The 23672-nt window shown below is 39.8% G+C and overlaps 2 protein-coding genes across 7 annotated transcripts in view; one reads left to right on the forward strand and one right to left on the reverse strand.

Annotated features, from left to right (window-relative positions):
- The window catches only part of LOC139756894 (tyrosine-protein phosphatase non-receptor type 9-like), a 189478-nt gene extending 180460 nt beyond the window's left edge, over positions 1 to 9018 (forward strand). Inside the window, 1 exon segment of the mRNA XM_071676788.1 lies at positions 766 to 9018. Coding sequence (XP_071532889.1) covers positions 766 to 992 — 227 coding nt within the window. The 3' untranslated portion in view covers positions 993 to 9018.
- l(3)87Df (lethal (3) 87Df) overlaps positions 1 to 23672 on the reverse strand; it is a 52237-nt gene that overhangs the window by 13604 nt on the left and 14961 nt on the right. For 3 of the 6 annotated variants that reach the window (XM_071676799.1, XM_071676796.1, XM_071676793.1), the window contains exon 5: positions 7787 to 8241. The exons of 2 other annotated variants lie outside the window; for them this stretch is intronic. The gene's annotated coding sequence lies outside the window, so the exon portion shown is untranslated. Of the gene's footprint in view, positions 1 to 7786; positions 12254 to 23672 lie in introns of those variants that run through there. One more of the 6 variants, XM_071676794.1, reaches the window with a different exon arrangement.

Below are 23672 nucleotides of genomic sequence, written 5' to 3' on the forward strand. Positions count from 1 at the left end.
CCAAAGCTAAACATTCTCAACCACTGTTACAGTTTACACAATTTACTTGGATCACATCATTTGCACAGATTCAACCCAGTGATGGTACATTTCCCCTTTTATATTTTTTTTATTTTTTTTTATTATACTTTGTCGCTGTCTCCCGCGTTTGCGAGGTAGCGCAAGGAAACAGACGAAAGAAATGCCCCCCCCCCCCCCCATACACATGTATATACATACGTCCACACACGCAAATATACATACCTACACAGCTTTCCATGGTTTACCCCAGACGCTTCACATGCCCTGCTTCAATCCACTGACAGCACGTCAACCCCGGTATACCACATCGCTCCAATTAACTCTATTCCTTGCCCTCCTTTTATATTTAGATGTTGAAAAACTTGTAAAATTTCATTAGATATACAAAACACTTGATTAAGATATGTTCAGATCACAATCTTTCTACCATAATTTCTAAAATGGATAAGATTTCAAAATATGAACATTCCATGGTCCTAAAATATATCGAATTTCCATATTCTATTCGCTTTCATAATTTTACAGAGGGTGTAATACACTACATGAAACCTCTATTGGGAGTGTTAGATTTGCTTGCTTGAAATGTTTAGAGGCTTGGAGGGCTTTCTTAAACTCATGGGATATAATTGTCTTGTGTTATATGTGAATGTAATATATTAGTGGCTAATTTTTGATGAATAATTATTTGATAAGTGTTAGGACTTAATTTTCTTGAAACCTTACTGATATGTATGATTTCAACAGGCACATTTTGTACCCTTGATATCTGTATCCGTCGTTTGGAGGAAGTTGGAACCATTGATGTGAGGGGGACTGTGGAGAAGATACGGTCCCAACGAGCATATTCAATCCAGATGCCTGACCAGTATGTCTTCTGTCATTTAGCTCTTCTGGAATATGCCCTACATAATGGAAAACTAGTGGAAGTTGATCTCACAGGTTTTGAAGATGATGGTTCTGAATCGGACTAAAACGTATTAGTGAATAGGTATGTACCAAACTTTTAGTACCCGCAGAAAAACTGCCTGTCACAAGGGCTGAATTTGGCTTGGTGACTACAAATATCTGGTTACTTTGTAAAAGAAACTACAAACAGGACCTCTCAGAGGCATGCTATGAGAAGAAACTGATTGCCAGAAAGCCAAGACTAAGATAAATTGAATAAAGATGCAGAGAAAAGACTTTTGATGTATGAAAATTAGGCCCATAAGGAAAGGAGGAGGCAGGATTCCTCCCATAGCCAGTAGGTGCTCTTGAGTGCTTTTGTGCAAGTGCTGATCATTGATTTGAATAAGAAATTTGAGTCTGACAGTGACTGACATGAAGAAAAAATATATTTTACATAAACCTCTTTTATTTGGGAATGGTGCACATATCAGATGAGAATTGTGTAAACCCTGCACGATTCAAGGTTTTCCACTTCAATCCAAAGCACATTATTTTTTTTAAGTGTCTGCAGTGTATACATATGACTGTATAGACAGTAATATTACCTGAAACACACACTACACATTGGTCTTTGCAAGATGTGGAAATATTAAACATTAAGGGTCGTTGTAATTACTACCATTCCACTAGAGGCAAAGAAGTGTATTTGGCCACAGTAAGAAATTATAAAAATGACATTGTGCGTGTAAAGTGCATTGGACTAAGGTACAAAATATTAACTGCTTAGGTGCCAATCGTTATGAAATCCAGTGATAAAAGTATATCAAAAGTGGCTTTGTTTATTTTTATTGGAACTGTTCCTTTTATTACAATATTAGAATTATGTCATTGAAACCACCCATGATTATACCTGTTGGAAAGTTTTTATCTTTGCATAAGAAGAATGAAGGATACAGATCAACAGGGCATAAATGTATTGCCTATCATTTGTATCATGGAGCAGAAACAGGTTGTATACAAGGTATTTGAGGAGAGCTGATGCAGTATATCCTCAGCTATGTAATAGCTACAAGATTGAGTTTTCAGTTATAGAAATCATTGTCATGAATTGTAAAATTGCAACTGTGTGTGGTAAATATTTTAGTTGGAAGAGTTTGATACAGAAAAGGGCTGTTTCTTACATTGTGTATTATGGAATAATTATTTTCATTTAGTGAATGAAAGTGCTCATGATGTTCTGAAGTCTTTAAGGGTTTTTGGTGTTCTGAAGATTGTATACTTTTATTTTTTTGACTTGTTACCAAAGGAACTATCTTTGAAAAATTTTTTGAATTTAAAGTGTTACACATACACAAATGATGTTTAAAGGTCTCTTGTTGTATTTGTTTATTGTTTCAAGGTAATGGGAAACTTTTGGTAAATTGGATAATTACAGTAATCAAGACTGTTGAGTTTAAATAAATGAAAAGAGAAGATTACATAAGGTAGCACAAGTAATAGAAAAGTGCACTCTGTTGAGGTGCAAAATTGAGGCTTCTTAGAGGTGCATTTTCCATGAAACTAAGGTTAGATTACAATGTTTATGAAATGGATTTTATTGGGGAAATTGTACAAGTATCCCACTCCTGACATTCCAACACATTATGTAGGTTGTCCAACATCTTTAGGCTTGTGGTACATTTTGTGAGTTGATTTTAAAAGTTGCCCAAAAAAAGTGTTTTACAACATTGGGTGTATGTTATTAGTTTCGGGCGCAAAAGAAATGTACCGAGTATGGGAATGTTTCATGTTCTAGAGGAAGTTTGGCACTTTTGCATTGATTTTATGAATACCAGACTCAATACTGTGCAATAATTGGTTAAAAAAGAGAATCTGATTTAAGAATGCCAGTTTATTAGAATGTCATTGGGATGATACATATTACTGCAATTTCAGGATTCTAGCAACCTTTAAAAGCTGTCAGAGAGAATAACACATTATACTTTTTCAGGTGATGTTTAAGGTTAATTATATGTGACTATCAGAGATGAAATGGTTTCTCGTGACTCGGCAGAATTATGATTAAATCCTTTTATATTTTTGATAGCTCTATTTTGAAACTGGAAAATATGAGAGGAAAGCAGGACTTATAAGGCAAAATGTAGGATTGAATAAGCAAAGTTGAACAAACCGATCAAACAAAACGTACAGTAGGTTCTGGTTATTTAGGTTAGGTCAACCCCCAAAAGTCATTCAACATCCTACCCTAGAAGTATCTTATTATCGCAGGTTAAATTGTAGTTTTGTATGTAATTGTGAAGGAAAAATGTTTTTTACATCCTGATGATTTTTTCTCCTTGCCTTTTCCCATCTCAAGATTATAGCTTAATATATAAAAAGTGAAGGCTAACAGTTTTGCCTCTTTAATCCAGCCTTCTGCTCCTGACCCTCTTAGTTGCTGCCTACTTCATACATCTTGCAGGAGGTTCATGAGTAATATTGTTTCTTCTCTATCCCCATGGAGATTTCTAGTTTTTCTCACATATTTGCCATATCCTGCAATCGCAAGGTAGCATGCAAGAACAGAAAAGTGAGCATATATATCTATATTTATAATATATAGAAAAAATTAGATCTTAAGCAAGGCATATTAAGGCTAAGGCAGTAATGGTCACATTGTGCTTCATGACGTAATCATTCGTGTGTAAGTTACTGGCCCCATTCACCAAAGTTATTAGCATTCATCACAAAAACTAGGCCCTACTTTATATTTATTACATTGTTTCTAGTACTCTGAGTGTATTTTAGTCTTAAAATGTGTTATAAAGCTCATTCTTAGATTGAAAGGAAGAATACAGCATGGAATCGATTGGAAAAATAAAAAAAAGAAATAACAGAAAACCTCTCCCCTTGTGATACCCCAAACTTGTTTAATCTTTTTATGGCCTTGCCCAAAAGATAAATGTTAATTTCTTGTGAGGCACCCATGGCCAGTTTGTTTTGTAGGAGAATATGAAGCCAGTTTGAAATACATTTTAGATGTACCACACAGATATGACAGAAGCTCTTGTTAAATGAAATGGAGAAAAGGCTTCCCAGACTTGATTGTACATAGTCTTTAAATCTTGTGATTGTTCTCAGTAAAAAAAAAAAAAAAAATGCATCATTAATTGTAACTTGTAAAGTATGTTTTTATCATTTAGTTAATGAAGTACACTATGTGATAGACTAACTCCTCATGGGAAAACTCATATAATTGCAAAATTTGTACCATGATGGGTATGCATGTCTCCCAGCTCTTTTGTTATGCTGGTTTTGTACAGCATTACCTTAAAGCCCTTGCTGAGAATTGAAATTATGCATGGTTTTGTTGAATGGGGTTGACTTCTTTCCATTTGTCTAAGAAATGGCAGTATATAATTTAGATTTGTTTCTCTGATGTAGTAGGAATTGTTGATGATTATGCCTATGCATTTTTTAACCATGAAAAATATTAGAGGAAGTAAGCAAGAGAGACTTAATTTATGATTTTGTATAGGATTTTTTTTTATGTAAACATGTATAAACCCACCACCCTACTTCCACTGGTATTCTTGAGTAAGCAGTAAATGTACACAGCACATATACAGTTTCTTGTCTGGTCTTGTGTATTTGAGTAGCTTTGAATAGCTAAAATCAGGTGCAAAATAGGTACTTTGTAAGTTGGCAGAACTGTTCTACCATTAATGTTTAAAGGCAAAAGAAAGTATGTATATATTTTCTTTCATACTTGTTTGCTGTTTTGTGCTTGAGCAAGGTAGCATCCAGAACAAATGACTGAACCTTAGAATTATAATTTTGTTGAGTATATCTTTTAAGTTGTATGGGAAGTTATTGATTGAGAGGGTGAAAGCATGTACAGAGCATCAGACTGGGGAGGAGCAGTGTGGTTTCAGAAGTGGTAGAGGATGTGTGGATCAGGTGTTGGCTTTAAAGAATATGAGAAATATATAGAAAAACAAATAGATACGACATTTATTTATGGATTTGGAGAAGGCATATGATAAGGATGATAGAGATGCTTTGTGGAAGGTAAGCTGCCAGAAGCGTTGAGAAGTTTTTAATGAGGGTCTGAGGCATGTGTACGAGTAGGAAGAGAGGAGAGTGAATGATTCCAGGTGAAGGTTGGTCTGTGGCAGAGGTGTGATGTCACCATGGTTGTTGAATTTGTTCATGGATGGGATGGTGATGGAGGTAAATGTATGAATCTTGGAGAGAGGGGTAGGTATATCTGTGGGGGACGTGAGGGTCTGGGAAGCAGGTCATATGTTGTTTGCTGATTATACAGCTTTGATGGCAGATTCGACTGAGAAACTGCAGAAGTTGGTGACAGAGTTTGGAAGAGTGTGTGAAAGGAGAAAAACGAGGAAGTGAAGTGTTTTAGATATCTGAGAGTGGACATGGCAGAGAATGGAACCATGGAAGTTGTAGTGAGTCATAGAGTAGAGGAGGAGGCAAAGGGTCTGGGAGCACTGAAGAATGTGTGGAAGGAGAGAACATTATCTTGGTGAACAAAAATGGGTATGCTTAAAGGAATAGTAGTCCTAACATTATTATATGATTACAAGGCATAAGCTAAAGATAGGGTTGTGTGGAGGAGAGTGGATGTGTTGGAAATGAATTGTTTGAGGACAGTATGTGATGTGAGGGGGTCTCAGGTAAGTAATGAAAGGGTAAGAGGGATGAGTGGTAATACAAAGACTGTGGTTGAGAGAGCAGAAGAGGGTATGTTGAAATGTTTTGGACATGTAGAGAGAATGAGTGAGGAAAGGTTGACAAAGAGGATATATGGATCAGGAGTGGAAGGAACTGGGAGAACGGGGAAACCACTTTGGAGATGGAAGGATAGTGAAAAAGATTTATACTGAGCAGGGCCTGGACTTGCAGGAGGTTGAAAGGTGTGCACGGAATAGAGGGAATTGAAACTATATGATATAGTATACTGGGTTAATGTGCTGTCAGTGTAATGAACCAGGGTATATGAAATGTCTGGGGTAAACCATGGAAATGTCTATGGGGCATGGATGTGGTTAGGAAACTTTGGTTTTGGTGCATTACATATGACAGCTGGCGACTGAGCGTGAATGAATGTGGCCTTTTTGGCCTGTTTTCCTGGTGCTACCTTGCTGAAGCAAGGGGTAGCAATGCTGTTTCATGTGGGGTGGGGTGGTGACAGGAATGGATGAAGGCAAGCGAGTAGAATACGTATGTACATGTGTATATGTGTATATGTCTGTGTGTGTGTATATGTTAGTGTATGGGTGTTTATATATATATATATATGTGTGTGTGTGTATATGTGAGCTGAAGCTGGGGGTAGCGATGCTGTTTCCTGTGGAACGGGGTAGCGCCAGGAATGGATGAAGGCAAGCGAGTATGAATATGTACGTTTATATGTGTATATGTCTGTGTAAGTATATGTTATGTATATGTGTGTGTGTGTGTATGGGTGTTTATGTATATATATGTGGATATGAATGGCTGGGCCATTCTTCGTCTGTCTCCTGGTGCTACCTTGCTGATGTAAGAAATGGCGATCAAGTGTAATAGTAATAAAAAAAGTGCATACGAGTGGATGGGACATTCTTTGTTTCCTGGCACTACCTTGCTGACACAGGAAACGGTAATCAAGTATAATAAATATGATAAGTAAATATACATATACTGTATATATCATAACGGTTTATTACCTCTAGTCCCAACTGGGGGTGTGGCCAGCTTCCCGAGTGTTGCAGAGCCTCATAAAGATAGAGGGGATTCCAGGGACAGGAAGTTAAGGCAAGGTATTTCACTTGAAACATGTCACTTTGGTACTTTAGTAGGATGATAAAGATGTGGAATGACTTTCCCAGATACTATAAATAAATGCATCAGTATATGTGAATATTTTTATACTTTTGAGCTTTCCCTTCTCTAGTTAGGAACACATTATATATTTGAGTTCTTTGTGTTTTGTAAAGAATATAAAAAAAAATGCATTCATTCTATGGTATTTTAATGGTGCTACTGTGTCCATTCAATGTTTCAGTAGATATAACCTTGTTAAGGAGTCATATGTGAATATTGTGGATTATACTATATAATCATAGTTTCTGTACCATTATTGTAAATGGAGTAGTTTTAAGAAATTTCTCTCTTATTTAAAACAATCAGAAATGTTTGTATCATGGAAAGTTTGACAACAAAAAAGAAACATCTAAGGAATGATTCAGTGCTATTTAAAACAGCCCTTTTCTGGAGTAATCAAATTTTTCTGCTGTAAAATGTATGCCATATACTAGTTAACCTAGCAGATTTTTGTAAAGAATGGTACTTCATATCTAATGCCTTAATTTGTTTGGAAGAATTAATAGGAAGATGATACAATATACTAGAGAACCCATGATAAAGTTCACTATGTAATGATATTAGTTTACACTGATGCAGATTGTTATTCCAGGTTCTTACTTTTGTATCATGAACACCTTTTTGCACATTCAAAGCAGAATGTCACATGCAGAATCTTCCCCAAACACTTTGGTTGTTGACCATCATGTTCATTTAAAATATCCAGCAGACATGCTCAGAATATTTGTTAAAATCTACATGTATGAATAAGCAGTCATTACTTACTTGCAGTGAGAGGTAAGAAAGTGTGACAAGTACAAAAATGTAAACATTTTACTGAAGTGCCTGTCAGTAGACGTGCACAAATAAGCATCTGCGGTTTTTACTGTAAAAATATTTCAGCTTAATCTCCTTCCAGCTCAGGGTTTATTCCCCATTTTACTTTTTCTTGATGTTTTGTATTATAGTAGTTAAGTTTTGCCCATCCCTCTACATAGTTCTTTGTATACAGGATTAAAAAAAAATGAACACATGAATGCGTGATCAAACTTTATTTCCATATGAATAGCAAGTTCTTATTGGTTGAATTTGACGAGTACTTTTGTGATTGAAGTGTTGTGTAAGGAAAGAGTAACGTAAGCTTATTGCATTTCTATGAAATTGTAAGGTATTGAGTTTAGCCCACTTCTGTCATAATGTCCATGGTGATTCTGGGCTGTTTGACATCAAATAATATTGGTAAACCCTTTATTATTTGCATGTTGTATTTGGTTGCTGGTGATGTATATTAGGAATGTAAACTAGACCAATTCATCATGATACTGTTGTAGATATATGTAATTAACTTTCACATACTTTTGAATATCACATCCACTGGTGCAAGTTTTCTTTAGATTATAGTGGAGAAACCTTTCTTCAGGGCATGACGACAGTTTATAATATGTAAGTATGGAGTGCTGTTTACAGTGAGCAGTGATAGGGCATAATCTGCAAGTGTAAATTGTGTACATTAGGAATGATACAAATATGACTGCTGTTTGTAAGCTGTCATTGTTAATATTGTACATACATTACATTAAACACCATGTAAATCTTCTATACATTGAGGAAATCATTTTGCAAGTTTGAATTAAATAATTGGTATTTGTTGTTCCTGAGTATTCATGTCGCATGTATTCCATACATATGACCTATGATACTTGTTCTTCTGAAATAATTGGACCTATATGGTGCCAATGTAAATAATGTGGTAAAAGCAGTGGAAATTCCTGGTGGATTGCATTCACCATGAGTGTGCTTTTTCGTTGTAAAAATTGAGCATATTTATCATTTTTCAGTTTGTAATATGGTCTAGTATTATTTGAAGAGTTGTAATCTTGTGAATGTAAAGGAAATATTCAATATTTTTAGTGTTTTTTTATATGTGCTGTTACAAATGTTGAGAATTTTGGGAACAAAACTGAGCATACTGTGAAAATCAAAGTATTTTCTGTGTACCATACCAAGGTTTATATATGAAATCATGAATTTTTTTTTAGTTGTCTGGCTAAAAATTATTTTCATCATTGAAATGAAGCTGTAACAAACCAAGGTCTTCTATGACCATACGGGGGATTTACATAGAAAAAAGAAAAGCATCGCACAACCAACTCAACATAACGAGTGTTTGTTTGAGTGTCTAACTTGGCACATCACCAAAGATGTAACTTTTTTACAATACTTTTGTACATACTAGTCAAATGTCTTAATAAAGTCTCCTTTCTAGTTAAGCATTCATTGACCTGTGTTAGCATATTAAAAGAATTTGTCCTCTTTCCTGTTTGTACACCCCAGTTCTATCTATATATCTGATGGCTATTCCCTTCAAGAACTTCCTCAAGAGGGTGGCCATGGCAATATAGTCTCCATAACTAGTAAACTCCAGTGCTGCTTCTTAGCCTTTAGTGCCTCACCCTTGACAGAGGGCAACTCTAGTGCAGTGTCTGCAGAGGCTCCTACCTTATGTTCCTACTGACTTATACTACCTAGTGCTACTGCCTATGTCAATACATAGTACTATATGATGCACAATGTCTCGCTTCCTTATGTTCCTACTGACTTATACTACCTAATGCTACTGCCTATGTCAATACATAGTACTATATGATGCACAATAAACACATGAAAAGAATAATTAATATAATCTTGCAATCATTCTAGCCCGTTTTTATCCATGGAAAGGAAAAATAATTTTTTTTTATTATACTTTGTCTCTGTCTCCCGCGTTAGCAAGGTAGCAAGGTAACGCAAGGAAACAGATGAAAGAATGGCCCAACCCACCCACATACACATGTATATACATAAACGTCCACACATGCACATATACATACCTATACATCTCAACGTATACATATACACATGTACATAATTCATAGTCTGCCCTTATTCATTCCCGTCGCCACCCCGCCACACATGAAATAACAACCCTCTCCCCCTGCATGTGTGCGAGGTAGCACTAGAAAAAGACAACAAAGGCCACGTTCGTTCACACTCGGTCTCTAGCTGTCATGTACAATGCACCGAAACCACAGCTCTTTTCCACATCCAGGCCCCCACAAAACTTTCATGGTTTACCCCAGACACTTCACATTCCCTGGTTCAATCCAATCCAATGACAGCACATCGACCCTGGCATACCACATCGTTCCAATCGAATCTATTCCTTGCACGCCTCTCACCCTCCTGTATGCTCAGGCCCTGATCACTCAAAATCTTTTTCACTCCATCCTTCCAGGAAACAACATCGCTCCCCTGTGCTTCTGCGAGGTAGCACCAGGAAAATGTACAAAAAAGGCCACATTCGTTCACACTCGGTCTCTAGCTGTCATGTGTAATGCACCAAAACTACAGCTCCCTATCTACATCCAGGCCTCGCAGACCTTTCCATGGTTCACCCCAGACGTTTCACATGTCCTGGTTCAGCCCAATGACAGCACAGTGACCCCAGTATATCACATTGTTCCAATTCACTCTATTTCTTGCATGCCTCTCACCCTCCTGTGTTCAGGCCCCAATAGCTCAAAATCTTTTTCACTCCATTCTTCCACCTCTAATTTGGTCTCCCGCTTCTTGTTCCCTCCACCTCTAACACGTGTCCGCTTTGTCCATTTTCCTCTACATGTGCACAAAAACATTTCAACACACCCTCTTCTGCTCTCTCAACCACACTCTTTTTCATTCCACACATCTCTCTTACCTTTCATTACTTAATCAAACCACCTCACACCACATATTATCCTCAAACATTTCATTTCCAACACATCCAACCTCCTCCGTACAACCATATCATGCTGTTGGAACTACTGTTCCTTCAAACACAGCCATTTTTGCTCACCAAGATAATAAATATTCTCTCCTTCCACACCTTCATTGCTCCCAGAACCTTTGCCTCCCTCCCCCACCCTGTGACTTGCTTCCACTTCCATGGTTCCATTCGCTGCTAAGTCCACTCCCAGATATCTAAAACACTTCACTTCCTCCAATTTTTCTCCATTCAAACTTACATCAATTTAGTTGTCCCTCAATCCTACTGAACGTAATAACCTTGGTCCTATTTACACTGACTCTCAACTTTCTCCTTTCACCCACTTTCCCAAACTCAGTCACCAACTTCTGCAGTATCTCTCGAATTAGCAACCATATCTGTATCATCGGCGAACAACTGACTCGCTTCCCAGTCCCTCTCCTCCCTAACAGACTGCACACTCTCTCTTCTCTCCAAAAGTATTGCATTTACCTCCCTAACCACCCTTTCCATAAAAAACTAAACAACCATGGGGACATCTCACACCCCTGTTGCAGACCAACCTTCACTGGGAACCAATCACTCCTCTCTTCCTACTTGTAAACATGCCTTACATTCTTGGTAAAAACTTTTCACCGCTTCTAGCGGCTAACCTCTCACACTATATACTCTTAAAGACCTTCCACAAAGCATCTCTATCAACCCTATCATATGCCTTCTCCAGATCCATAACTGCTACATAAACTCCAGATCCATAAATGCTACATACAAATCCATCTGTTTTTCTAAGTATTTCTCATACACATTGTACATTCAAATGCTTGATCCACACATCCTCTACCACTTCTGAAACCACACTGCTCCATCCCAGGCTGGTGCTCTGTACATGCCGTCACCCTCTCAATCAATACCCTCCCATACAAATTCCCAGAAATACTCAACAAACTTATGCCTTTGTAGTTTGAACACTTGCCTTTAACCCCTTCGCCTTTGTACAATGGTACTATGCTTGCATTCCACCAATCCTCAGGCACTTCACCATAATGCAATGAATATCCTTATCAAGTCCACAACACAGTTACCCCCTTAATAAATTCTACTGCAATACCGTCCAAACCTGCTGCCTTGCCATATATCTTCTTCCACAAAGCTTTCACTACCTCTTTCTTAACCAAGACATTCTCCCTGACCATCTCACTTCACACGCCACTTCGATCAAAACATCCTACATCTGCCACTCTATCATCAAATACATGCTCCACTGCTTTCTCTTCATCACTTCTTGTTATTACTTGCCCCCTTATCGATGTTTCCATTTGCTCTCTTGTCTTACAAATGTTATTTACCTCCTTCCAAAACATCTTTTTATTCTCCCTATAGTTTAATGATACTCTCTCACCCCATCTCTCATTTACCTTCTTTCAACCCTTGCACCTTCCTCTTAACCTCCTGTCACTTTCTTTAATAGATCTCCAAGTCATTTGCACTCCTTCCGTGTAAGTATTGTCGAAATGTCTCTTTTCTCTTTCTAATTTGCCCACCTATCTTTCTCATGCCATATGCATCTTTTCCACAAGCCATCACTGCTTCCTTAAGTACATCCCATTCCTCACCCTCTCCAAGTCTTGGTACTTCCTCAAACAAGTCTCCTTTCCAAGCTTACTCAATCGCCACTCTCTTCTCACCAATGCACTATCCTTGAGGGCTCTACCCGAACTGAAATAGCAAAATGTTTGAATTACTGTATTTCGAAATTCAAAATTTTTCCATTATCTGTATTTGCTAATTCATGATCATCACAAACCTCACAAGGTGGTCAACATAATTCATAAAAAAACAAAAAATACCATAATATCTGACACCATGATGTAAGCTGAAGTGATGACTTGTGCACTGAGAAGGACAAGACCAGACTTGGAGCCAAAGATCACAGCATTCACAAATTTAAAAAATTCTACCAGACCAGACGTGGAGCCAAAGATCACAGCATTCACAAATTTAAAATTTTTATGAAAAATGACTCTGTTAATGTACTTAGCACTTCTGTGCAGGTATTTGCACTGGAATTTAAACTCACTGTACAGGTAGTTATACTGTAGTATAACCTAACACAACCGTACACTTAAGCTAAGGTTCTGCACAACAAGGAATTAAACTGGTTTTGGATCATCTAGGTCACTTCACAGTCTGAGGTGAAGATATCTACAGGCAGCTGAGGCATCACAAAGTATCTTCCTTCAAAGAAAGACTGAGGGTTTTGGTGGTGCTAAGACTGGTTTAGAGAGTGATACTCTCTAGACTGATAGTACTACCATATTCTGCAAAAGCTTGGGTGCTCCCAACACTTTCTGGCAGTCTGTTAACTCGCTTTTCTTTGCGAGAATGTGGCTTGGAAAACTAGTGGATTTTCGTTTGCCATATCCTCTCATGCTGCCTCATCAAAATCTTGCCCCTCCATTATTGGAAAATAGGGTAATAATGTCAAAGATCCTGATCATCATAATCTTCCATCCAATACAATCCTCCCTCCTCTCACTTCCTGGTGCATAAGTGCTGATCATTGCCTACCTCTCATAATCCACTCATTTTTATCCACGTTAGTCTGGGGTTCACTTCCTTACACTCACAAATTCCCAAAGCATTCTAGAACATACAGGTTCCTCTCCTCAAACACACCACTGTTTCTCCCTTCTTTTCATTTTGGTTGCATACAGACATTGCAGCCTATTTCTCATGTTAGTAAGGTGCTGCAGGTACAGATGAAGAAATGGTCTCATTCGCTCACATCTCCTCCATGTTTGTCGTGTATAATGCAATGAAAACAGAACCACAATCAGGCCCTAAAGACCTTTCTATGGTTTCTACAAGTGCTTCATATGGTTCAGCCAACTGACAGCACATTGTCCACTGTATACCACATTGCTCCAATATTCCTACCCCATGCATGCCTAACACCCTCTTGCATGTAAAGACCTTGAACACTCACAGAATCTTTAACTCCATCCTTCCACCTTCTCTTTGGTTCCCCTTATTCCAAGTTCCCTACACTTGTAATATGCATACCCTATTAGTCATGCTCTCCTCACTTATCAGACCATTTCAGCACACAATCTTCAGCTCTCTTGCACATACTCCTCATTTTCCTAAACCTCACTCTTAATCATTTCTTATTTGGTCATCCCTCCTCAAACAACATAGTGTCCTCAAACAATTAATTTCCAAAAAAAACCGCCCTTTTCTCTATATTTCTATGCAAAGCTCACAAACTGAATCCATAAAACAAAACAGGACCACTATACCATTATATACCCGTCTTTGTCATTACAGACAGTGACCTTCCTTTCCATAGATTCCTCAACACACCCAGGACTGTTGCCCCTATCCACCTACCTAACACCAGTTAGTGCCACATCCACTTCTAGCTATCTGAAACATGAAGAAAGATTCATCCACTTTCTTACAAATATATACACAAGCAAGTATGAATATGTACATACGTATATATGCATATGTCTGTATGTGTATGTATATGTATGTATATGTTGATATTTATATGTATGTGTTCTTATTCACATTTACTCTTAACTTTCTTCTTCCACACACTTTACCAAACTCAGTCACCAGCTTCTGCAGTTTCTCACATGAATCAGCCACCAGCGCTGTATCATCAGCGAACAACAACTGACTCACTTCCCAAGCTCTCTCATCCCCAACAGACTTCATACTTGCCCCTCTTTCCAAAACTCTTGCATTTACCTCCCTAACAACCCCATCCATAAACAAATTAAACAACCATGGAGACATCACACACCCCTGCCGCAAACCTACATTCACTGAGAACCAATCACTTTCCTCTCTTCCTACACGTACACATGCCTTACATCCTCGATAAAAACTTTTCACTGCTTCTAACAACTTTCCTCCCACACCATATATTCTTAATACCTTCCACAGAGCAACTCTATCATATGCCTTCTCCAGATCCATAAATGCTACATACAAATCCATTTGCTTTTCTAAGTATTTCTCACATACATTCTTCAAAGCAAACACCTGATCCACACATCCTCTACCACTTCTGAAACCACACTGCTCTTCCCCAATCTGATGCTCTGTACATGCCTTCACCCTCTCAATCAATACCCTCCCATATAATTCGCCAGGAATACTCAACAAACTTATACCTCTGTAATTTGAGCACTCTTATCCCCTTTGCCTTTGTACAATGGCACTATGCACGCATTCTGCCAATCCTCAGGCACCTCACCATGAGTCATACATACATTAAATAACCTTACCAACCAGCCAACAATACAGTCACCCCCTTTTTTAATAAATTCCACTGCAATACCATCCAAACCTGCTGCCTTGCTGGCTTTCATCTTCCGCAAAGCTTTCACTACCTCTTCTCTGTTTACCAAATCATTTTCCCTAACTCTCTCACTTTGCACACCACCTCGACCAAAACACCCTATATCTGCCACTCTATCATCAAACACATTCAACAAACCTTCAAAATACTCACTCCATCTCCTTCTCACATCACCACTACTTGTTTTCACCTCCCCATTTGCGCCCTTCACTGAAGTTCCCATTTGCTCCCTTGTCTTACGCACTTTATTTACCTCCTTCCAGAACATCTTTTTATTCTCCCTAAAATTTAATGATACTCTCTCACCCCAACTCTCATTTGCCCTTTTTTTTCACCTCTTGCACCTTTCTCTTGACCTCCTGTCTCTTTCTTTTATATATCTCCCACTCAATTGCATTTTTTTCCCTGCAAAAATCGTCCAAATGCCTCTCTCTTGTGTGAATAAGAGCAAGGTTATTAGGTACAGTAGGGTTGAGGGTCAAGTCAATTGGGAGGTGAGTTTGAATGGAGAAAAACTGGAGGAAGTGAAGTGTTTTAGATATCTGGGAGTGGATCTGGCAGCGGATGGAACCATGGAAGCGGAAGTGGATCATAGGGTGGGGGAGGGGGCGAAAATTCTGGGGGCCTTGAAGAATGTGTGGAAGTCGAGAACATTATCTCGGAAAGCAAAAATGGGTATGTTTGAAGGAATAGTGGTTCCAACAATGTTGTATGGTTGCGAGGCGTGGGCTATGGATAGAGTTGTGCGCAGGAGGATGGATGTGCTGGAAATGAGATGTTTGAGGACAATGTGTGGTGTGAGGTGGTTTGATCGAGTGAATGACGTAAGGGTAAGAGAGATGTGTGGAAATAAAAAGAGCGTGGTTGAGAGAGCAGAAGAGGGTGTTTTGAAGTGGTTTGGGCACATGGAGAGAATGAGTGAGGAAAGATTGACCAAGAGGATATATGTGTCGGAGGTGGAGGGAACGAGGAGAAGAGGGAGACCAAATTGGAGGTGGAAAGATGGAGTGAAAAAGATTTTGTGTGATCGGGGCCTGAACATGCAGGAGGGTGAAAGGAGGGCAAGGAATAGAGTGAATTGGAGCGATGTGGTATACCGGGGTTGACGTGCTGTCAGTGGATTGAATCAAGGCATGTGAAGTGTCTGGGGTAAACCATGGAAAGCTGTGTAGGTATGTATATTTGCGTGTGTGGACGTATGTATATACATGTGTATGGGGGGGGTTGGGCCATTTCTTTCGTCTGTTTCCTTGCGCTACCTCGCAAACGCGGGAGACAGCGACAAAGTATAATAAATAAAATAAATAAATATATACATATACACATGCACGCGCGTGCACATGCATGCGCACATATGCACATATATAAAAAAGTGAAAAGTTTTTATCGAGGATGTAAGGCATGTGTACGTGTAGGAAGAGAGGAAAGTGATTGGTTCTCAGTGAATGTAGGTTTGCGGCAGGGGTGTGTGATGTCTCCATGGTTGTTTAATTTGTTTATGGATGGGGTTGTTAGGGAGGTAAATGCAAGAGTTTTGGAAAGAGGGGCAAGTATGAAGTCTGTTGGGGATGTAAGAGCTTGGGAAGTGAGTTAGTTGTTGTTCGCTGATGATACAGCGCTGGTGGCTGATTCATGTGAGAAACTGCAGAAGCTGGTGACTGAGTTTGGTAAAGTGTGTGGAAGAAGAAAGTTAAGAGTGAATGTGAATAAGAGCAAGGTTATTAGGTACAGTAGGGTTGAGGGTCAAGTCAATTGGGAGGTGAGTTTGAATGGAGAAAAACTGGAGGAAGTGAAGTGTTTTAGATATCTGAGAGTGGATCTGGCAGCGGATGGAACCATGGAAGCGGAAGTGGATCATAGGGTGGGGGAGGGGGCGAAAATTCTGGGGGCCTTGAAGAATGTGTGGAAGTCGAGAACATTATCTCGGAAAGCAAAAATGGGTATGTTTGAAGGAATAGTGGTTCCAACAATGTTGTATGGTTGCGAGGCGTGGGCTATGGATAGAGTTGTGCGCAGGAGGATGGATGTGCTGGAAATGAGATGTTTGAGGACAATGTGTGGTGTGAGGTGGTTTGATCGAGTGAGTAACGTAAGGGTAAGAGAGATGTGTGGAAATAAAAAGAGCGTGGTTGAGAGAGCAGAAGAGGGTGTTTTGAAGTGGTTTGGGCACATGGAGAGAATGAGTGAGGAAAGATTGACCAAGAGAATATGTGTCGGAGGTGGAGGGAACGAGGAGAAGAGGGAGACCAAATTGGAGGTGGAAAGATGGAGTGAAAAAGATTTTGTGTGATCGGGGCCTGAACATGCAGGAGGGTGAAAGGAGGGCAAGGAATAGAGTGAATTGGAGCGATGTGGTATACCGGGGTTGACGTGCTGTCAGTGGATTGAATCAAGGCATGTGAAGCGTCTGGGGTAAACCATGGAAAGCTGTGTAGGTATGTATATTTGCGTGTGTGGACGTATGTATATACATTATGTAAGGGAGGAGTAGTTGTGATTCGTGATATAACAAGATAAGCTGTATTACGAGAACGCAGAAGCAGTGTACTACTTAAGTGTTGGGCAATGGAAATGATTAGTAAAAATGACCAAGAATATATATCAGTAGGTGAGGGTCAAGTCGGATTAAGAGCATGACCAAACTGAGTGGAAAGATGGAATGAAACAAGATCCTGGTGCATCCGGCGCCTGACATGCAAGGAGGTGGAAAGGAGGGCAGGAAATAGAGGAATTGGAGCGATGTGGAACCGGACATTTCGTGGATTGAATCAGGCATGTGAAGGCTGGGTAAACATGGAATGCTTGAGGTATAATTTGCGTGGAGCTATGTAATACATGGTATGGTGGTTGGGTTTTAATACAAATGTAATACATGTATAAAACGTCCACAAGCATACCCTACCTAACATCTCAGTACCCAATTAACCACACTGACAAACTATTCAATACAATAGAGTAACTAATCACCCTGACAATGGAATAAACCCCTCGCCCCCCTCAGTGCGAGGTGAAAGACAACCGAGGCCATTCGATTATACCATCTGCTGTCATCAATAGCATGAACGTTTTAACCAGCAACAATTAGGTTTACCCCATGAACGTATGCTGATTCATCCATACAATTAACCCTGTATACCACATCATCCAATCATCTATTCTTGCCCGCCTTTTTTCACCCTCCTGCAGTTCAGGTCCACGATCACTCAAAATCTTTTTCACTCCATCTTTCCACCTCCAATTTGGTCTCCCATTTCTCGTTCCCTCCACCTCCGACACATATATTCTCTTGGTCAATCTTTCCTCACTCATTCTCTCCACGTGCCCAAACCATTTCAAAACACCCTCTTCTGCTCTCTCAACCACGCTCTTTTTATTTCCACACATCTCTCTTACCCTTACATTACTTACTCATCAAACCACCTCACACCACACATTGTCCTCAAACATCTCATTTCCAGCACATCCACCCTCCTGCGCACAGCTCAATCCATAACCCACGCCTCGCAACCATACAACATTGTTGGAACCACTATTCCTTCAAACATACCTATTTTTGCTTTCCGAGATAATGTTCTCGACTTCCACACATTCTTCAAGGCTCCCAGGATTTTCGCCCCCTCCCCCACCCTATGATTCACTTCCGCTTCCATGGTTCCATCCGCTGCCAGATCCACTCCCAGATATCTAAAACACTTTACTTCCTCCAGTTTTTCTCCATTCAAACTTACCTCCCAACTGACTTGACCCTCAACCCTACTGTACCTAATAACCTTGCTCTTATTCACATTTACTCTTAACTTTCTTCTTTCACACACTTTACCAAACTCAGTCACCAGCTTCTGCAGTTTCTCACATGAATCAGCCACCAGTGCTGTATCATCAGCGAACAACAACTGACTCACTTCCCAAGCTCTCTCATCCACAACAGACTTCATTTGGAAAGAGAGGCATATATATATATATATATATATATATATATATATATATATATATATATATATATATATATATATATTTTTTTTTTTTTTTTTTTTTTTTTTTTATACTTTGTCGCTGTCTCCCGCGTTTGCGAGGTAGCGCAAGGAAACAGACGAAAGAAATGGCCCAACCCCCCCCATACACATGTACATACACACGTCCACACACACAAATATACATACCTACACAGCTTTCCATGGTTTACCCCGGACGCTTCACATGCCTTGATTCAATCCACTGACAGCACGTCAACCCCTGTATACCACATCGCTCCAATTCACTCTATTCCTTGCCCTCCTTTCACCCTCCTGCATGTTCAGGCCCCGATCACACAAAATCTTTTTCACTCCATCTTTCCACCTCCAATTTGGTCTCCCTCTTCTCCTCGTTCCCTCCACCTCCGACACATATATCCTCTTGGTCAATCTTTCCTCACTCATTCTCTCCATGTGCCCAAACCATTTTAAAACACCCTCTTCTGCTCTCTCAACCACGCTCTTTTTTATTTCCACACATCTCTCTTACCCTTACGTTACTTACTCGATCAAACCACCTCACACCACACATTGTCCTCAAACATCTCATTTCCAGCACATCCATCCTCCTGCGCACAACTCTATCCATAGCCCACGCCTCGCAACCATACAACATTGTTGGAACTACTATTCCTTCAAACATACCCATTTTTGCTTTCCGGGATAATGTTCTCGACTTCCACACATTTTTCAAGGCTCCCAAAATTTTCGCCCCCTCCCCCACCCTATGATCCACTTCCGCTTCCATGTTTCCATCCGCTGCCAGATCCACTCCCAGATATCTAAAACACTTCACTTCCTCCAGTTTTTCTCCATTCAAACTCACCTCCCAATTGACTTGACCCTCAACCCTACTGTACCTAATAACCTTGCTCTTATTCACATTTACTCTTAACTTTCTTCTTTCACACACTTTACCAAACTCGGTCACCAGCTTCTGCAGTTTCTCACATGAATCAGCCACAAGCGCTGTATCATCAGCGAACAACAACTGACTCACTTCCCAAGCTCTTTCATCCCCAACAGACTTCATCCTTGCCCCTCTTTCCAAAACTCTTGCATTCACCTCCCTAACAACCCCTTCCATAAACAAATTAAACAACCATGGAGACATCACACACCCCTGCCGCAAACCTACATTCACTGAGAACCAATCACTTTCCTCTCTTCCTCCACATACACATGCCTTACATCCTCGATAAAAACTTTTCACTGCTTCTAACAACTTGCCTCCCACACCATATATTCTTAATACCTTCCACAGAGCATCTCTATCAACTCTATCATATGCCTTCTCCAGATCCATAAATGCTACATACAAATCCATTTGCTTTTCTAAGTATTTCTCACATACATTCTTCAAAGCAAACACCTGATCCACACATCCTCTACCACTTCTGAAACCACACTGCTCTTCCCCAATCTGATGCTCTGTACATGCCTTCACCCTCTCAATCAATACCCTCCCATACAATTTGCCAGGAATACTCAACAAACTTATACCTCTGTAATTTGAGCACTCACTCTTATCCCCTTTGCCTTTGTACAATGGCACTATGCACGCATTCCGCCAATCCTCAGGCACCTCACCATGAGTCATACATACACTAAATAACCTTACCAACCAGTCAACAATACAGTCACCCCCCTTTTTTAATAAATTCCACTGCAATACCATCCAAACCTGCTGCCTTGCCGGCTTTCATCTTCCACAAAGCTTTTACTACCTCTTCTCTGTTTACCAAATCATTTTCCCTAACCCTCGCACTTTGCACAACACCTCGACCAAAACACCCTATATCTGCCACTCTATCATCAAACACATTCAACAAACCTTCAAAATACTCACTCCATCTCCTTCTCACATCACCACTACTTGTTATCACCTCCCCATTTGCGCCCTTCACTGAAGTTCCCATTTGCTCCCTATATATATATATATATATATATATATATATATATATATATATATATATATATATATATACATATACACACACACACACACACATATATATATATATATATATATATATATATATATATATATATATATATATATATATATATATATATATGTTAAGCGTCTGGGGTAAACCATGTGGGGCCTGGATGTGGAAAGGGAGCTGTGGTTTCGGGCATTATTGCATGACAGCTGGAGACTCAGTGTGAGCGAATGGGGCCTTTGTTGTCTTTTCCTGGCGCTGCCTCGCGCACATGAGGGGGGATGGGGATGTTATTCCGTGTGTGGTGGGGTGGCGATGGGGGTGAGTAGGGGCAGACAGTGTGAACTGTGTGCATGTGTGTATAAGTGTGTGTCTGTGTGTGTATATGTGTGTGTCTGTGTATGTATATATGTGTGTACGTTGGGATGTGTGGGTGTGTATGTTTGTGTGTGTGGACATGTGTGTGTGTGTGTGTGTGTGTGTGTGCATGTGGGTGGGGGTGGGTCGGGCCATTTCTTTCGTCTGTTTCCTTGCGCTACCTTGCAGGCGCGGGAGACAGCGACAAAGCAAAATAAATAAATAAATGTATCCCTGGGGATAGGGGAGAAAGAATACTTCCCATGTATTCCCTGCATGTTGTAGAAGGCGATTAAAAGGGAAGGGAGAGGGGGGCTGGAAATCCTCCTCTCTTTTTTTTTTTCCCAAAAGAAGGAGCAGAAAAGGGGACCAGGTGAGGATATTCCAAAAAAGGCCCAGTCCTCTGTTCTTAACACTACCTCGCTAATGCGGGAAATGGCGAATAGTTTAAAAGAAAGAAAAGATATATATATATATATATATATATATATATATATATATATATATATATATATATATATATATTCAAAATACTCACTCCATCTCCTTCTCACATCACCACTACTTGTTATCACCTCCCCATTTGCGCCCTTCACTGAAGTTCCCATTTGCTCCCTTGTCTTATGCACTTTATTTACCTCCTTCCAGAACATCTTTTTATTCTCCCTAAAATTTAATGATACTCTCTCACCCCAACTCTCATTTGCCCTCTTTTTCACCTCTTGCACCTTTCTCTTGACCTCCTGTCTCTTTCTTTTGTACATCTCCCACTCAATTGCATTTTTTCCCTGCAAAAATCGTCCAAATGCCTCTCTCTTCTCTTTCACTAATAATCTTACTTCTTCATCCCACCACTCACTATCCTTTCTAATCACCCCACGTCCCACGCTTCTCATGCCACAAGCATCTTTTGCGCAATCCATCACTGATTCCCTAAATACATCCCATTCCTCCCCCACTCCCCTTACTTCCATTGTTCTCACCTTTTTCCATTCTGTACTCAGTCTCTCCTGGTACTTCCTCACACAAGTCTCCTTCCCAAGCTCACTTACACTCACCACCCTCTTCACCCCAACATTCACTCTTCTTTTCTGAAAACCCATACAAATCTTCACCTTAGCCTCCACAAGATAATGATCAGACATCCCTCCAGTTGCACCTCTCAGCACATTTACATCCAAAAGTCTCTCTTTCGCGCGCCTGTCAATTAATATGTAATCCAATAACGCTCTCTGGCCATCTCTCCTACTTACATACGTATACTTATGTATATCTCGCTTTTTAAACCAGGTATTCCCAATCACCAGTCCTTTTTCAGCACATAAATCTACAAGCTCTTCACCATTTCCATTTACAACACTGAACACCCCATGTATACCAATTATTCCCTCAACTGCCACATTACTCACCTTTGCATTCAAATCACCCATCACTATAACCCGGTCTCGTGCATCAAAACCACTAACACACTCATTCAGCTGCTCCCAAAACACTTGCCTCTCATGATCTTTCTTCTCATGCCCAGGTGCATATGCACCAATAATCACCCATCTCTCTCCATCAACTTTCAGTTTTACCCATATTAATCGAGAATGTGTTTGATGATAGAGTGGCAGATATAGGGTGTGTTGGTCGAGGTGGTGTGCAAAGTGAGAGGGTTAGGGAAAATGATTTGGTAAACAGAGAAGAGGTAGTAAAAGCTTTGCAGAAGATGAAAGCCGGCAAGGCAGCAGGTTTGGTTGGTATTGCAGTGGAATTTATTAAAAAAGGGGGTGACTGTATTATTGACTGGTTGGTTAGGTTATTTAATGTATGGATGACTCATGGTGAGGTGCCTGAGGATTGGCGGAATGCGTGCATAGTGCCATTGTACAAAGGCAAAGGGGATAACAGCGAGTGCTCAAATTACAGAGGTATAAGTTTGTTGAGTATTCCTGGTAAATTATATGGGAGGGTATTGATTGAGAGGGTGAAGGCATGTACAGAGCATCAGATTGGGGAAGAGAAGTGTGGTTTCAGAAGTGGTAGAGGATGTGTGGATCAGGTGTTTGCTTTGAAGAATGTATGCGAGAAATACTTAGAAAAGCAAATGGATTTGTATGTAGCATTTATGGATCTGGAGAAGGCATATGATAGAGTTGATAGAGATGCTCTGTGGAAGGTATTAAGAATGTATGGTGTGGGAGGCAAGTTGTTAGAAGCAGTGTAAAGTTTTTATCGAGGATGTAAGGCATGTGTACGTGTAGGAAGAGAGGAAAGTGATTGGTTCTCAGTGAATGTAGGTTTGTGGCAGGGGTGTGTGATGTCTCCATGGTTGTTTAATTTGTTTATGGATGGGGTTGTTAGGGAGGTAAATGCAAGAGTTTTGGAAAGAGGGGCAAGTATGAAGTCTGTTGGGGATGAGAGAGCTTGGGAAGTGAGTCAGTTGTTGTTCGCTGATGATACAG

This window comes from Panulirus ornatus, chromosome 23 (genome assembly GCF_036320965.1).
Source record: "Panulirus ornatus isolate Po-2019 chromosome 23, ASM3632096v1, whole genome shotgun sequence".
Lineage (NCBI taxonomy): Eukaryota > Metazoa > Arthropoda > Malacostraca > Decapoda > Palinuridae > Panulirus > Panulirus ornatus.